Below are 19,013 nucleotides of genomic sequence, written 5' to 3'. Positions count from 1 at the left end.
AAGAAGGCATACAGAAATAAATTTCAGGGTGAAAAAAGGATAAACTTTTCTAATAGAGTGATGCAAAGATAAAAAGGTGTTCATTCTTGCAGTAATGTCTATTACTGAATATACATAACCATGGGATAGATGACCACTTCTCGGTAGATAATGAGGGGTGGACTGAAATCAGTGGTTTTTAACAGCAGAACCACTGCATTGAAAGAAATTTTATGCAGATGACCAATATACCAAAGAGATAAACACAGAAAACTGCTCTAGTTGAAATTCCCTACAACATCTCACATTCAACTCATCTGAGCAGATGATCTCTAAAACAGTTTGTATTTGATTAAGAAAACAGTAATGTCTTGAGATTTATTACTTTAGATGTTCCAGATGCATGGTCTCCTAAATGGAGTGAATGAGTTGACTGGGCATACAAAGAAAATAAGACACATATAATATATATTATATATTTTATATATATAAATGTTGAACATTTCCTATGTTGACCATTCATATATATATTATATGTTATTTATATATATAAAATATATATATATATTTTTTCAGTCAACATAAGAAATTATACTATGAATTTTGGCTGGCCACAGTGGCTCACTCCTGTAATCCCAGCACTTTGGGAGGCCAAGGCAGGCAGATTACTTGATGCCAGGAGTTCGAGACCAGCCTGGCCAACAAAGTGAAACCCCGTCTGTACTAAAATTACAAAAAATTAGCCAGGTATGGTGGTGCGCACCTGTAATCCCAGCTACTTGGGAGGCTGAGGCATGAGAATCACTTGAACCCAGGAGTTAGAGGTTGCAGTGAGCTGAGATCACGCCACTGTACTCCAGTCTGGGAGACAGAGTAAGATTGTCTCAAAACAAACAAACAAACAAACAAAAAAAACCCACACACACACCAAATAAATTATACTTTAAGAATTGAGAGTAGTATGCGTAATTTTCAAGAGATTCTCATGTCAATCAGAGCCATGATTAACAATAATGCCTCTAGATACTAAAGCATTTTAAAAACAACTTGTAAAGAATATTTTTTCGGAAAAAAAAGTCAACATCCATACCCACTAATTTAGCACAACAGTTTACAGTTTTGTATATTTCTGTCTAGTCCCTATCCACATGAAAATAAACATTTTGACAATAGTAACCAACAAGGTTCATGAGATTTTAAAATTTTCTCTACATAAATTAGGATGAGTATTTCCACGAATGTCCATAAGCTTCAGGAAAATTGTTTTTTATGGCTGCATAAAAACGGAGATTTCGTAATGTATTAAAACAATTTCCTACTATTGACCATTCAGGTTACATTGGCTCTCCTTTTTGTTATATATTAATACAGAATTTTTATTATATAATTTATTATTATATATATTATGAGATTCCTCTGTCTGTACATGGTAGCCTTTTTCTTTCCAAAATATTTATCCTGAAGTTAAAATCCCTAAAGTGGAATTACTGAACTAAAAAGTCTGAATTCTGACAGCTCTTGTTTTATACTATAATACTTTACCATAAGTTTTTATCAGCTCACATATAGTTGCAGAACACAACAAAAGGAAAGTTGAAACATCTGCAAAAATAGTTCCCTCAGTGTTAATGTCCTCAAACTTAATACTGGCACAATCTTTACCATTTTCAAAGAAGGTGAGAAAGAATTGTGATATTTTGTTGTACTAGTCAAAGTTTGTTGGTGATGACAGAGAATAATTATATATTCCTAGAATTAGGATGGTATGATTTTAGGCCACAATCTGGGTATGAAAATGTCTATTTTCTTTTTTTTTTTTAAGACAAGAGTCTCACTCTGTTGCCCAGGCTGGAGTGCTGGGGTGCAGTGGCACAATCTCGGCTTACTGCGAGCTCCGCCTCCTGGGTTCACGCCCTTCTCCTGCTTCAGCCTCCCAAGTAACTGGGACTACAGGCGCCCGCCACCACGCTCGGCTAATTTTTGCATTTTTTAGTAGAGACGGGGTTTCAGCGTGTTAGCCAGGATGGTCTTGATCTCCTGATCTTGTGATCTGCCCCTGTCGGCCTCCCAGAGTGCTGGGATTATAGGCATGAGCCACTGCGCCGGCTGAAAATGTCTATTTTCTTTTGCTTTTTTTCAGAAGCAGCAATATAGAGAATTAGATTTCAGCCTATAATATATTTAAAATATTAAGACTTAAATATCTGAAAACCATTTAACAGCTTTGGCTAACAACAGTAACTGACTAAAATCTGAAGTTGATTTCACCATAATATAGTCAGTATGATCATGGTTGATGGCATCTTTGGCAATCTGCTTTGTTTTTCTGCTTTTATTCCACATACTTTAGGATTGAGCTTTGTTTCCAGGTCTACACAAATGTCAGAAAACTCCATTCTTGTTTAAGCCAGCTATAAGCAACGTAAAAAGTGTCCCAAGCAGTTTATCTAGGAGCCTCTGTATTCCGATGATCTTGCTCTAGACACAAATATACTTGACAGAACCTCAATTGCCATGATGCTGAGCAACAATAGGAATGATATTTTAACAGATCAGATGATAATTCAGTTATGGTACTCTTTTGAATTTGTATTTTAGTGATGCAAGGTCATTTTTAGATGATTTGCAGGCACATTCTCAGGCTACTGAAAACAGGTTAAGTATTATTTTGCTTCTTGTTGATATGACTGTTATAAACTAAAAGTAGCTCCACCTCTAAAATATGAATCATTTTGATGTTATGTGCTCCATTACACTGATTTAAATTAAGTATGACAACTAGTTTAGTTACTTAGGGGTTCATAGTGTAATCAATTCTCCCCAGGTTATTTGGGGTATATTACCATGGTGATGTAGCTTAGGTGGGTGATAAGAAATTCTTTGAAAATTTAAATTTGAAATATTTCCAGGTTCAGATATTCAAGGTCTAGAACTTTATAGCTTAACAGTTTATTTATTTATTTTTTTGGACTCTGGAGCAGATCCTGAAATGCTTTGTGAGGAAAGCTTTGGTTATGTCTGTAGCTTAGCAGTCCCTCACTCTGTCTAGACAGTGTGGAGAGATGCATGTCCATTTATCCAGGAAAGAAAAGTCATAGATTCTTTTGTCATAGAGGATGGATGTCAATCCTGCCCTCCACATGGCTTTTTAAAAAAAGCATGTCTGATGTGTCCTTAACTTTGCAAAAACAGTAATAAAAAAAGCAAGAGCAGTTTCCTTTCACTGAGAGCCTACTGTATGGGCAGGCAAAGTGCTAATAAGCACTCTGAACACTTTATATCTTACTTCTTACAACTCTATGTAGTGGATATTTATTATTCCTGCTTTTGGACAAGGAAACCAAATCTAAGAGAAACAGAGGAGATATATATATATATATATATATATATATATATATATTTTTTTTTTTTTTTTTTTTTTTTTTTTTTTTTTTGAGACAAAGTTTTTCTCTTATTGCCCAGGCTGGAGTGCAATGGCAAAATCTCGGCTCACTGCAACCTCTGCCTCCCAGGTTCAAGTGATTCTCTTGCCTTAACCTCCTGAGTAGCTGGGATTACAGATATGCGTCACCATGCCCGGCTACTTTTGTATTTTTAGTAGAGACAGGGTATCTCCACATTGGTCAGGCTGGTCTTGAACTCCCAACCTCAGGTGATCCGCCTGCCTCGGCCTCCCAAAGTGCTGGGATTACAGGCGAGAGCCACCGCGCCTGGCTGGGGACTTATATATTTTAAGGTCTTACAAAAGAATGTAACTCACACTGACAAATTCTTATTTAAAGTATACATGAATCTTTAACTACAGGCACCCAGAAGGCCAAGCAATCAATCACTTGGTCTAGACCAGCATTTCCTGAGGTATGTTTGGTGACATACTTGGGGCTTCACTACTGCAGCACCATAGAAAACTGTTTAACTATACTGTGGTTAAACTGTTTTTGGGTTACAATGAGGGGAACTTTAAAAAAAGTTATCTATTTGAAACTCACATTTCTTGTTAAAATGATGATGTTAAGTTCACTTACTCTATCTCTTTCAGTAACAAATCTGAGGCCCTAAAGGAGAAATATTTCTTAAACAGCGGGGCCAGAAACACCGTTTTTTCTATGACACCAGTGTGCTTTTATCTAATGAACAATGGAAAATTTTAACAGAATTATAACACTTCTTTATTTACTTTAGCTCAGACCAATATCTGAAATATCCTCTTTGGTAATTATTAAGGTACTCAAAGCATGCATTTCTCTAAACTAATTTTAGCTCTGACCTCAGCTTACCATTCCTCTATTAACTTCCCCATACCCCAATTCAACTTTGGAGTAAACTCTCAGAGTCAAAGTTCAATGTCAGTTTCTATTTTTATGTTGAAATCTGATTTCTACAGCTGTAAAAATATACACATGTAAATTATTATTATTATTTTGTGGTTTGCTGTAACCTGTATCAAAACAACATGAAAATCAGGTTATACTAAGCTCCTACTAAGCAGACAATTTGCTCAAAAACATAAGTCACAATCATTAATTAAGTTTGGTATCCTGCATTAAGAAAGTTAGTTTAAACTGCTCAAAACCTACTCATTTTTATACACCGTGTAAAGCCATTCTAAGTAAAACTGTGGAAATGAGCTCAATAAAATAAGTAAATGTGTTAGTTCAGGGTTAGGGCCTTTTTCATATTGTAAACAATTAATGTAACCTGGGCCAGTATTATATTTGTTAATGGCTCATAGCAATTCTGTCTTGATTCTAAATAGGTCATACTTTAAAAAATATTTTTACCTTAAACACTTTAAAGCAGATTTCAGCACACTTTCTCAACTGTAAAATGGAGTGGCAATGCTGTCCTAAAGTACAGACAAATAAAGACAAGTAAAGACAAATGTTGTCCTAAAGTAATTGCCACTCCATTTTACAGACTGGGAAAATGAATATGACACTAATAAAACTAATAAAGTTCAAATGACTTTCTCAAGGTAGCATGTGCTGATAAACTTGGAACAAGAAAAGAGATCTTTCTTTCCAGACTTTTCCTGAACATGAACTAGAATGTTTTATATCTTTATTAGCAACATTTTAAAAGATTAAGATTAGACAGAAACAACACCATATCAAACGGGACATGGTTTTTGACCTTACTGTTTAATGATGAGAACTAGTAATCAAAGATTTTCTCTCCTGCAGCATAAATACCCTTAGGCAAAAATGGATCTGATCCAACTCAGTTCAAGACTATTTAAAGAAAATGAAGTCAGCTCCTGCCATTAGCTTTTTGGACAGAGAGAGAGAAAATAAAGGTGCCAAATTCTGAGCCCCTAATTGTGCTACCTATTATGTTTCTAGCTTTTAAAAGCTTTTAAGTTTTAAAAGCATCCAGTCATTATTTGGAAGAACTTCACTTCACTCTTAAGGGTTGGATATTTTCAGAGTATCTCCAAGGACACCGATTCTCACTAAATCAGGCCTCACCATTAGCTGGCTTCGGGCCCACAGTACACCCTAGCTCTAACCCGTGAATAATTTTTTTTTTTGGTATATAAGAGTCTCGTCACATTCTGATCTAAATCTCAGCTAAACGTATTTGCATTGCAGTTTTAGTCCTTTCAAATGATTAAAGAAAATGATTAAATATAAGTATAAACTTATAGCTTATACTTCTTGGAAATTTGCCTCTCTAGTATACTACTATAATTTACATTCGAGGGGAAAAAAACAAAAGTGAATTATTTTCAGTAACAATATATTTATGTTTTCAGCTATAAACATCTCATTTGATTTGACTTCCTACTGAAATTACATAAAAACCGTTAACTTAAAAAATTTTTTAAAATTTATTTTTATTTTTTAGATGGGGTCTCACTATGCTGTCCAGGCTGATCTTGAACTCCTGGCCTCAAGTGATCCTTTTGCTAAGATGACAGAATTTAACATCATTATCAGAAGATATTTATATCTTATATATAAGGTCCTGGTGGGTACTTTTGTTTTATGCTTTTTGGAAATAAAGCAAAAAATTTTATTCAGGTTTACTCATTTGGTTGTGCTGTTTTTGATACATAAAAGGTATTAAATGTTCATACTCATCAAATGAAATGAAAGGTAATCATGTCTTTTGAAAAACAATTTTTTTTTTTTGAGACAGAGTCTTTCTCTGTCACCCAGGCTGGAGTGCAGTGGCACGATCTCAGCTCAATGTAACCTCTGCCTCCCGGTTTCAAGCAATTCTCCTATCTCAGCCTCCCCAGACGCTGGGATTACAGGCACCTGCCACCACACCTAGCTAATTTTTTATTTTTAGTAGAGAGGAGGTTTCACCCCTTGTTGGTCAGGCTGGTCTCGAACTCCTGACCTCAGGTGATCCACCTACCACGGCCTCCCAAAGTGCTGGGATTACACGTGTGAGCCACTGCGCCCAGCCCAGAATATGTTTTTATAGAAGAGACTTAGAACGTTCTTACCTGAGGCTGCTGTGGCATTTGTGGGGGTTGAAGCAGCTGCTTGAATCCGAGCATGAGGAGGAATAAGGATGGTAGCCAGAGGTGGATTACTTGACAGTTCTATAGAAGGTTAAGACACAAACGTTAGAGTCCACTCTTAACTTTGTATGCAAAACCATTTTATTGGTAAGAGTGAAAATAAGATTCTGCATTAAACTACCAGTTTAGGCGGGGCGCGGTGGCTCATGCCTATAATCCCAGCACTTTGGGAGGCCAAGGTGGGTGAATCACCTGAGGTCAGGAGTTTGAGACCAGCCTGGCCAACATGGTGAAACTCTGTCTCTACTAAAAATACAAAAATTAGGGGATCAATGCAACAAGAAGAGCTAACTATCTTAAATATACATGCACCCAATACAGGAGCATCCAGATTCACAAAGGAAGTTCTTAAAGACCTACAAAGAGACTTGGACTCCCACACAAAAACAGTGGGAGACTTTAACACCACACTGTCAGTATTACACAGATCAACGAAACAGAACAGTAACAAGGATATTCGGGACTTGAACTCAGCTCTGGACCAAGTTCTGTAGATAGATATCTACACTCCTCGGCAAATGCAAAAGAACAGAAATCATAACGAACAGTCTCTGAGACCACAGTGAATCAAATTAGAACTCAGGATTAAGAAATTCACTCAAAACTGCACAACTACATGGAAACCGAACAACCTGCTCCTGAATGACTACTGGGTAAATAACAAAATGAAGGCAGAAATAAATAAGTTCTTCGAAACCAATGAGAACAAAGATACAACATACCAGAATCTCTGGGACACAGCTAAAGCAGTGTTTAGAGAGAAGTTTATATAGCACTAAATAAATGCCCACAGGAGAAAGCAGGAAAGATGTAAAAATTGACACCCTAACATCGCAATTAAAAGAACCACAGAAGGAAGAGCAAACAAATTCAAGCTAGCACAATACAAGAAATAACTAAGATCAGAGCAGAAGAGAAGGAGATACAGACACAAAAAAAACCCTTAAAAAAAAAATCAATGAATCCAGGATCTGGTTTTTTGAAAAGATTAACAAAATAGATAGACTGCTAGCCAGATTAATAAAGAAGAAAAGAGAGAAGAATCAAATAGATACAATAAAAAATGATAAAGGGGAGATCACCACCGATCCCACAGAAATACAAACTACCATCAGAGAATACTATAAACACCTCTACGCAAATAAACTAGAAAATCTAGAAGAAATGGATAAACTCCTGGACACATACACCCTCCCAAGACTAAACCAGGAAGAAGTTGAATCTCTGAATAGACCAATGGCAGTAATTAATAGTCAACCAACAAAAAAAGCCCAGGACCAGATGGATTCACAGTTGAATTCTACCAGAGGTACAAAGAGGAGCTGGTACCATTCCTTCTGAAACTCTTCCAACCAATAGAAAAAGAGGGAATCCTCCCTAACTCATTTTATGAGGCCAGCATCATCCTGATAATAAAACCTGGCAGAGACACAACAAAGAAAGAAAATTTCAGGCCAGTATCTCTGATGAACATCGATGCAAAAATACTCAATAAAATACTGGCAAACTGAATCCAGCAGCACATTAAAAAGCATATCCACCACGATCAAGTCGGCTTCATCCCTGGGATGCAAGGCTGGTTCAACACACGCAAATCAATAAATGTAATTCATCACATAAACAGAACTAATGACAAAAAACACATGATTATCTCAACAGATGCAGCAAAGGCCTTCAATAAAACTCTACAGCCTTTCATGCTAAAAACACTCAATAAACTAGGTATTGATGGAACATATCTCAAAACAGTAAGAGCTATTTATGACAAACCCACAGTCAATATTGTACTGAATGGGCAAAAGCTGGAAGCATTCCCTTTGAAAACCGGCACAAAACCAGGGTGCCCTCTCTCACCACTCCTATTCAACATAATATTGGAAGTTCTGGCCAGGGCAATCAGGCAAGAGAAAGAAATAAAGGGTATTCGAATAGGAAGAGAGGAAGTCAAATTATCTGTTTGCAGATGACATGATTGTCTATTTAGAAAACCCCACTGTCTCAGCCCAAAATCTCCTTAAGCTGATAAGCAACTTCAGCAAAGTCTCAGGATACAAAATCAATGACAAAAATCACAAACATTCATATATACCAATAATAGATAAACAGCCAAATCATGAGCAAACTCTCATTCACAACTGCTACAAAAAGAATAAAATACCTAGGAATACAACTTACAAGGGATGTGAAGGACCTCTTCAAGGAGGACTACAAACCACTGTTCAAGGAAATAAGAGAGGACACAAACAAATGGAAAAACATTCCATACTAATGGATAGGAATAATTAATATGGTGAAAATGGCCATATTGCCCAAAGTAATTTATAGATTATTCAATGCTATTCCCATCAAACTACCACTGACTTTCTTCGCAGAATTAGAAAAAACTACTTTAAATTTCATATGGAACCAAAAAAGAGCCAAGACAATCCTAAGCAAAAACAACAAAGCTGGAGGCAGCACAACCTGGCTTCGAACTATACTACAAGGTTACAGTAACCAAAACAGCATGGTACTGGTACCAAAACAGAGGTATAGACCAATGGAACAGAACAGAGTCCTCAGAAATAACACCACACATCTGCAACCATTTGATCTTTGACAAACCTGACAAAAACAAGAAATGGGAAAAGATTCCCTATTTAATAAATGGTGCTGGGAAAACTGGCTAGCCATATGTAGAAGACCATTAAACTATATCTTATACCTGGACCCCTTCCTTATACTTTATATAAAAATTAACTCAAGATGGATGAGAAACTTAAATATTAGACCTAAAACCACAAAAATCCTAGAAGAAAACCTAGGCAATACCATTCAGGACATAGGCAAGGGCAAAGAATTCATGACTAAAACACCAAAAGTAATGGCAACAAAAGCCAAAATGGACAAATGGGATCTAATTAAACTAACGGGCTTCTGCACAGCAAAAGAAACTATTATCAGAACAGGCAACCTACAGAATAAGAAAAATTTTTGCCATCCATCTGACAAAAGGGCTAATATCAAGAATCTGCAAGCAACTTAAACAAATTTACAAAAAAAAACCAAAACCCATCAAAAAGTGGATGAAAGATACGAACAGATATTTTTCAAAAGACGACATTTATGTGGCCAAGAAACATATGAAAAAAAGTTCATCATCACTGATTATTAGAGAAACGCAAATCAAAACCACGATGAGAAACCATCTCACACTATTTAGAATGGCGATCATTAAAAAGTCAGGAAACAACAGATGCTGGAGAGGATGTGGAGAAACAGGAACGCTTTTACACTGTTGGTGGGAGTGTAAATTAGTTTAACAATTGTGGAAGATAGTGTGGTGATACCTCAAGGATCTAGAACTTGAAATACCATTTGACCCAGCAATCCCATTACTAGGTATATACCCAAAGAATTACAAATCATTCTACTATAAAGACACATGCATACATACGTTTATTGCAGTACTATTCATGATAGCAAAGACTTGGAAGCAACCCAAATGCCCATCAATGTATTAGAATGGATAAAGTAAATGTGGCCCACATACATCATGGAATATTATGCAGCCATAAAAAAAGAATGAGTTCATGTCCTTTGCAGGGACATGGATGAAGCTGGAAACCATCATTCTCAGCAAACTAACATAGGAACACAAGACCAAGCACTGCATGTTCTCACTCGTAAGTGGCAGTTGAACAATGAGAACATATGGGCACAGGGAGGGGAGCATCACATACCAGGGCCTGCTGGGGAGGTAGGGGGCAAGGGGAGGGATAGCATTAGGAGAAATACCTAACGTAGACGATGGATTGATGGGTGCAGCAAACCACTATGGCACACGTATACCTATGTAACCAACCTGCACCTTCTCCACATGTATCCCAGAACTTAAAAATATAATAATAATCACTAAAAAAAGAATAGGTTTTTTAAAAAATACAAAAATTAGCCCGGCATGGTGGCACACACCTGTGATCCCAGCTACTCGGGAGGCTGAGGCAGGAGAATCACTTGAACCCGCAAGGCAGAGGTTGCAGTGAGCCAAGACCGTGCCATTGCACTTCAGCCTGGGCGACAAGAGCGAAACTCCGTCTCAAAAACAAAACAAAACAAAACAAAACAAAACCAAAAACAAAACCCTACCAGTTTAACAGGGGGAAAAAAAACCCACATGACAAACCTGTATCTCAAATTAGCTAAATGAGTCAGTAATCAACTTACAGAAAAAGCCCACAGAAGCACTGTGATACGTAACAAAGGCATTATCTGCTAAAATTATGTCTGAGAACTAAAAATATCTCGGGGAAAGATGTGGCCAAAGTTTTGGAGTAGGTATATTAATAAGACATATCTGCATCTTTCATTGATGTAAATATATTAGGTCTTCCTGTCCTACTCTGGCAATATTTGACTACAGGAAATACTGTACAAACATATTCTTTATGTTTTTAAATGGTGGTGGTGTCATAGCAGAGAGAATATGAATGAGAATGTGTGTCTGTATGTGTATGTATGTACAACTGGATGTACTGACCAACCTACCCAGCTGTTTATGAGCCAATGGCAGATAAGACTTATCTAGACACTAGTGGAAAAAGGATTTGAGAAACATTTGTTTAAAGTATCACTGCTTTTATTAAAACTGAAAATGTCTTTATCCAATTTACTCAGTAAGATTATTTTTGTTACTTTTTACAAGTTTGAAATAGGCTTTTTATCTGCATGGGGGAAGCTGTTTCTGTCAAATGTACTTATTTCTCTGAAGAATCAAGTTCTGTAGCAAGTAGTGGTAGCGAGCTTGAACATAAAAGCATTTGTTGTTAGTTTTAGGTAATGTTTTAGGTTCTCCCAGTTTAGTTTTAGGTTCTCCCAGTTACCTGGGATAACCCTGGTTCATGCTTGTTACTTAAGTATTTAGCCTGTAAGTACTAATTTTCACTCTAATATGTTTCACAGTTTGAAGAAAAAATCATAACCATAACTAGCTACAGGAGTACATTATCCTCTGAGCTACAGCACACACTTTGGCAATTCACAGATACAGCATGAACTTTAAAAAGTTCAAGAAAAGCTTTTTTTTTTTTTTAAATTAAGGTATAATTTATATTAACATAAACCATTTAAAAGTGTACAATTCAGCACAATTCAGCATTTAGTACATTTAGTGCATTCGCAATGTTGTATAACCATCACCTCTAGTTCCAAAACATTTTCATCACCCCAAAGGGAAACCCCAAACTCACAAGCAGTCACTCTACATTAATCCCGTCCTCTAAGCCCCTAGCAAGGGAAATTGTATTTTTAATGTAGTAGTTTTAAAATGTCTTCTGGTGCAAAGCCCCTGCCAATAATATTTATTCAAATTGGTACCTAAATATCTAAATTTTGTACTAATTTACATATTAAATGCTATCAGATTGTGGTAAAGAAAAGCAACAAATTGATGCTAAGATTTATTAAAAATGAATGAAAGGAAAAGCTTAAAACTGAGAGAAGACTATTCATTTTCCTTTCCCCTTAAATGAGAAAATTTAGTCCAGCTCATCAAATAGTCTTCCCTGGGAAGACAGTTGAAGACTACTGCCCTAATTATCAGGTTCTAGGAGACACTGTTTTCTCACAATCAGACTTGGTAGCTATTTTGGTTCTTGTTAAGGAACAGAAAGCTCCTATGCCATTTTACTTCAAATCAGTTCAATTTTAACCCACAGTCTTATATGCAGGAAAGTAAAATAATTTCTAGCAATTGTGATGGCTGAAAACTTTATGGTTCCAGGTACAAAAGGGTATTAATATGTGGTTTTCATTCTAAAGAAATTCAGATTTACCCTTCTCAATTAAAATCACCTAATATAGAAAGGCTTCTTTAAAATCCATCCATCCATCAACCCACCCACATACCCATCCATCCACCTAACAGTATTGAACATGAACTACGTAAGGTCCCAGGATAGGGAGATAAAAAGATAACTGTCCTTGTCTGATCAACAGAAATTGACAAGAACAACTGAAAAAACAATCTGGCAAGAAAGGCAACCACTTAGGACAGCGGCACTGTCAAATGAAAACATCTCGATAACCATGTGCCCGATACCTAAAATAAAATCTAACAATGAAAAGAGGACCGGAGTTTTTAATAAGACATTTTGACAAAGCTGTTAAAAATAATCTATAAAATAAACGGCGTATCAGTGGTCTGTGGTCCCTCTCCTTATGGCCCATCCTGCCCATTTTCTCCCATATATTTACTCTCTCTTACCACATCACCTATCCTTCTGTGCATCTGAATGCCCAGTTGAAGGCCATAGCAGTTTTGTTTCTTAGTCTGGACAAGAATATGTAATGTATAGTCAGTTATCCCTTGGTATCCTGGGGGCCTGGTTCCAAGACCCTCCTCAGATACCCAAATCCAAAGATGCTCAAGTCCCTTGCATAAAATGGAGTAGTATTTATAGGTAATCTACACAGAGCCTCTTATATACTTTACTTTTTTATTTTTTATTTTATATTTTGGACAGACTCGCTCTGTTGCTCAGGTTGGAGTGCAGTGATGTGATCTCGGCTCACTGCAACCTCTGCCTCCTGGGTTCATGTGATTCTCATGCCTGAGCCTCTCATATACTTTTTATAGATAAGGAGAGAGGGGTAACTAATGAAGGGTAAGGGGGAAAGAACTGAAGAAATTAAGAAGACAAGAAATGGAAAAGATCTGGGATCTCGGAGGCTTTGCCACACCCGAAGACACAGAGTGTGGGTGAGGGCGGGGTCCAAGATGTGAAGGGGGGTACTTTGTAAACCTTTTTCAAGCAAACATCCTAGAAGTTAAGAATTCTAAAATGAACAGTCACTACTACTTCTACATAGTTCCAACTTTTACACCCCATTGTTGTTCTTCTTTTCCTTAATTACAGGCACTCTTTAAGATCCATTGCTTTCATCTGTTCAGTCTTCTCTACTTCAAAGAAGTTGTTAACTGTTACTTATAACGTAAGCCTCCTTGCACTCTGGCTATAGTCCTATTCTTGCCACTCTAAGTCCACACTTTTTATGAGGACAGACTATGGGCACTTCTAAGGGCTATCTCAACCGGTTCAAAATGGTTTATTTTTCAATCCCAACCATTACTACCTACTTCGAATCACTTTGTCTACCCATGGCAATGAATGATAAGGAAATGGAATCAGTGAGGGTGAATATAAACTGCAGTGAAAGAATAGAAAAAACGGTGGCATTTTGGAGGATAGAAACAGCAAAGCAACAGCACCTGTCAGGATCAGACACAGTATATGTATTCTTGAAGGCAGAGGAGGAGTGTAGAAGAGATTGAAATTGAAATGTAAGGTAATATTTATTTACTAGACATGTGTGCTAAGCTTGAGAGTAGGGGGGTAATTAAGGGAACAAAAAAGTCCATAATGAAGTGGGACAGCTCTGGAAAACTGAGAGAAAAATGAAAAATAGGAAGGATAAAAGATAGACTGTGTTACCTTAAACACATGGTTTAAAACAAAATGGCAAGAAATTCCAGAAAACTTTAGAAAAATTAATGTGATAAAAATTTCTTCAGTCAACTGAAGATGTCATGAAAACTATTTATCAAAAAGCCACACAGTTTATTAGGGAAAACTACAAATGTTTTGATGGTGCATCAATCATTACATGTTCCATAATTAAACATTTTAATGCACAATTTAAACAAAAGCAAAATGAGTTTAAAAATAGGTATGAATCAACCAAAAAGTTAATAAAACCCATTTAACTAAATTTTGCTGCATTGTTTTATACTGAAAACCACAGAAGAAAAATTCCCATGAAAAGACAAACTGAATAAACTCAAATATGCCTAATAAAGCAATCTTTTCCAATGGAAAAGTGAAACCTACATCTAGTTGGTAAAACCTGAAATTTCCCTTGTAAGTTTCTATTCTTCCAAGTACAAGACCCCCAAATTCATTGATAAAATGGGACAGGTAAGAACTTTCCTAGTTTTCTGAGGGGGCAGGTAGGTGGTAGTGGTAACGTGCTAGTACAAACTGTTGTGTGAAAGCTGAGGACAAATTTGAGAGCAGCAATCAATGTGTGAACCTGAGGGAAGAAATCAACCCCTCTACTGAGTAGATCTCCTCTTACAGTGATGTAACAAAATACCTAGCAGTCATTAGATAAAAGGGAATCTTCCTCCTTTATTAGCTTTGAGGGAGCTCACCCTACAGATCTCCAAAAAGGAGTCACTAAAATAAGCAAACATTCTTTTATTTTCTACAAGAAGTCTGACCTCCTCATGTGTGTACCAGGCCTCTTATTACATATAATAAATGTCAGTGGTTGTCCATATAATTAAAAGTGCTATTTCTCTCTATTCACAAAAATGTTTAAATGACTTAATAATAGAGTATCCCCATTACATTTGTGTATTTTTTTGGGCAATAATTCAAATGCTAGGATGATGTCCCTTGATCTCACACATTTCTGAATTCTAATGGTGCTTGCTTACTTGTATATATTTTCTTGTAGATGAATAAATAAACCACATCATAACTGCTTCTCTCCTTGGTAACAATTCCAAAGTGCCCAGGAGATTCCTGACCATGTTCCTAATGCTAAACTAACTAGAAAATCAGACAAACAGTAAGCAAATTACAAGGCTTACTCATACTGTTTTGGTAATACTGATGATGTTTCATGTGAGGACTACATGATATGATACTTGCTGAAAGCCATGACGACTTTGGGAACTTTCCAATTTATACTACTCACCAAAAAATGTCTGAATGCTTTTATTGAACTACACTATAGTACAGGTGTTTTTAGAAGTTATCTAGCAAAGTGTTAATATTTTTAAAGTTCTAGTGATTTACTTGAAAATCTTATATTCAGAACTCTATTCTTTTTTTTTTTTTTTTGAGACGGAATCTTACTCCATCCCCCTGGCTGCAGTGCAGTGGCGCGATCTTGGCTCACTGCAAGCTCCGCCTCCCGGGTTCCTGCCATTCTCCTGCCTCAGCCTCCCAAGTAGCTGGGACTACAGGCGCCTGCCACCGCGCCCGGCTAATTTTTTGTATTTTTAGTAGAGACGGGGTTTCACTGTGGTCCCGATCTCCCGACCTTGTGATCCGCCCGCCTCGGCCTCCCAAAGTGCTGGGATTACAGGCAGCACTCTATTCTTTTTTTTTTTTTTTTTAAGACAGAGTCTCACTCTGTCACCCAGGCTGGAGTGCAGTGGCGCCATCTTGGTTCACTGCAACCTCTGCCTCCTGGGTTCACGCGATTCTCCTGCCTCAGCCTCCTGAGTAGCTGGGATTACAGGCACCCACCACCATATCTGGCTAATTTTTGTATTCTTAGTAGAGGCGGGGTTTTATCATGTTGGTCAGGCTGGTCTCCAACTCTTTACCTCATGTGATCTGTTCACCCTGGTCTCCCAAACTGCTGGGATTAGAGGCGTAAGCCACTGCACCCGTCCCAGAACTCTATTCTTAATGAAAAGCAATAAATGAGGCATTACCAAGTTTCTCAAATCCAATTTTAAAAATAAACTTATTGAGCATTTAAAAATAATACTGCTCTTTGCCCACTTTTTGATGGGGTCGTTTGATTTTTTCTTGTAAATTTGTTTAAGTTCATTGTAGATTCTGGATATTAGCTCTTTGTCAGAAAGGTAGATTGTAAACATTTTCTCCTATTCTGTATGTTGCCTGTTCACTCTGATGATAGTTTCTTCTGCTGTGCAGAAGCTCTTTAGTTTAATTAGATACCATTTGTCAATTTTGGCTTTTGTTGCCACTGCTTTTGGTGTTTTAGTCATGAAGTCTTTGCCCATGCCTACGTCCTGAATGGTATTGCCTAGGTTTTCTTCTAGGGTTTTTATAGTTTTAGGTCTAACATTTAAGTCTTTAATCCATCTTGAATTAATTTTTGTATAAGGCGTAAGGAAGGGATCCAGTTTCAGCTTTCTACTTATGGCTATCCAGTTTTCCCAGCACCATTTATTAAATAGGGAATCCTTTCCCCATTTCTTGTTTTTATCAGGTTTGTCAAAGATCAGATGGCTGTAGAGAGGTGGTATTATTTCTGAGGGCTCTGTTCTGTTCCATTGGTCTATATCTCTGTTTTGGTACCAGTACCATGCTGTTTTGGTTACTGTAGCCTTGTAGTATAGTTTGAAGTCAGGTAGCGTGATGCCTCCAACTTTGTTCTTTTGGCTTAGGATTGTCTTCGCAATGCAGGGTGCTTTTTGGTTCCATATGAACTTTACAGTAGTTTTTTCCAATTCTGTGAAGAAAGTCATTGGTAGCTTGATGGGGATGGCACTGAACCTATAAATTACCTTGGGCAGTATGGCCATTTTCACAATATTGATTCTTCCTATCCATGAGCATGGTATGTTCTTCCATTTGTTTGTGTCCTCTTTTATTTCACTGAGCAGTGGTTTGCAGTTCTCCTTGAAGAGGTCCTTTACATCCCTTGTAAGTTGTACTCCTAGGTATTTTATTCTCTTTGTAGCAATTGTGAATGGGAATTCACACATGATTTGGCTCTCTGACTGTTACTGGTGTAGAGGAATGCTTCTGATTTTTGCACATTGATTTTTGTATACTGAGACTGCTGAAATTGCTTATCAGCTTAAGGAGATTTTGGGCTGAGACAATGGGGTTTTCTCAATATACAATCATGTCATCTGCAAATAGGGACAATTTGACTTTCTCTTTTCCTAATTGAATACCCTTTCTTTCTTTCTCCTGCCTGATTGCCCTGGCCAGAACTTCCAACACTATGCTGAATAGGACTGGTGAGAGAGGGCATCTCTGTCTTGTGCCAGTTTTCAAAGGCAATGCTTCCAGTTTTTTCCCATTCGGTATGATATTGGCTGTGGGTTTGTCATAAATAGCTCTTATTATTTTGAGATACGTCCCATTAATACCTAGTTTATTGAGAGTTTTTAGTACGAAGAGCTGTTAAATTTTGTCAAAGGCCTTTTCTGCATCTACTGAGATAATCATGTGGTTTTTGTCTTTGGTTCTGTTTATATGATAGATTACGTTTATTGATTTGCGTATGCTGAACCAGCCTTGCATATGAAGCCCACTTGATCGTGGTGGATAAGCTTTTTGAAGTGCTGCTGGATTCGGTTTGCCAGTATTTTATTGAGGATTTTTGCATCGATGTTCATCAGGGATATTGGTCTAAAATTCTCCTTTTTGGTCATGTCTCTGCCAGGTTTTGGTATCAGGATGATGCTGACCTCATGAGTTAGGGAAGATTCCCTCTTTTTCTATTGATTGGAATCGTTTCAGAGGGAATGGTACCAGCTCCTCTTTATACCTCTGGCACAATTCGGCTGTGAATCTGTCTGGTCCTGGACTTTTTTTGGTTGGTAGACTATTAATTATTGCCTCAATTTCACAGCCTGTTATTGGTCTATTCAGGGATTCACCTTCTTACTGGTTTAGTCTTGGGAGGACTGGAATTTATCCATTTCTTCTAGATTTTCTAGTTTATTTGCGTAGAGGTGTTTATAGTATTCTATGATGGTAGTCTGTATTTCTGTGGGATCGGTGGTGATATCCCCTTTTATCATTTTTTTATTGCACCTATTTGATTATTCTCTTTTTTCTTCTTTATTAGTCTTGCTAACAGTCTATCAATTTTGTTTTCATCTTTTCAAAAAACCAGCTCCTGGATTCACTGATTTTTTTACGGGTTTTTTTGTGTCTGTATCTCCTTCAGTTCTGCTCTGATCTTAGTTATTTCTTGCCTTCTGCTAGCTTTTGAATGTGTTTGCTCTTGCTTCTCTAGTTCTTTTAATTGTGATGTTAGAGTGTCAATTTTAGATCTTTCCCACTTTCTCTTGTGGGCATTTAGTGCTATAAATTTCCCTCTACACACTGCTTTAAATGTGTCCCAGAGATTCTGGTATGTTGTGTCTTTGTTCTCATTGGTTTCAAAGAACATCTTTATTTCTGCCTTCATTTCGTTATGTACCCAGTAGTTATAAGGAAGACATTTATGCAGCCAACAGAAACATGAAAAAATGCTCATCATCACTTGCCTTCAGAGAAATGTAAATCAAAACCACAATGAGATACCATCTCACACCAGTTAGAATGGTGATCATTAAAAAGTCAGGAAACAACAGGTGCTGGAGAGGATGTGGAGAAATAGGAACACTTTTACACTGTTGGTGGGACTGTAAACTAGTTCAACCATTGTGGAAGACAGTGTGGCAATTCCTCAAGGATCTAGAACTAGAAATACCATTTGACCCAGCCATCCCATTACTGGGTATATACCCAAAGAATTTTAAATCATGCTGCTATAAAGACACATGCACACGTATGTTTATTGCGGCACTATTTACAATAGCAAAGACTTGGAACTAACCCGAATGTCCATCAGTGATAGACTGGATTAAGACAATGTGGCACATATACACCATGGAATACTATGCAGCCATAAGAAAGGATGAGTTCATGTCCTCTGTAGGAACATGGATGAAGCTGGAAACTATCATTCT

The 19,013-nt window shown here is 37.1% G+C and overlaps 1 protein-coding gene across 4 annotated transcripts in view; it reads right to left on the bottom strand.

Moving 5' to 3' along the window:
• GSK3B (glycogen synthase kinase 3 beta) overlaps nucleotides 1-19,013 on the bottom strand; it is a 269,831-nt gene that overhangs the window by 15,806 nt on the left and 235,012 nt on the right. For 2 of the 4 annotated variants that reach the window (XM_005548051.4, XM_005548052.4), the window contains one exon: nucleotides 6,437-6,535. The exons of the other annotated variants lie outside the window; for them this stretch is intronic. In XM_005548051.4, the coding sequence (XP_005548108.1) occupies nucleotides 6,437-6,535 (99 nt within the window). The remainder of the gene's footprint in view (nucleotides 1-6,436; nucleotides 6,536-19,013) is intronic. 4 annotated transcript variants of the gene reach the window in all.

This window comes from Macaca fascicularis, chromosome 2 (genome assembly GCF_037993035.2).
Source record: "Macaca fascicularis isolate 582-1 chromosome 2, T2T-MFA8v1.1".
In the NCBI taxonomy this organism is placed as follows: domain Eukaryota; kingdom Metazoa; phylum Chordata; class Mammalia; order Primates; family Cercopithecidae; genus Macaca; species Macaca fascicularis.
This window is presented reverse-complemented; position numbering and strand designations above follow the sequence as displayed.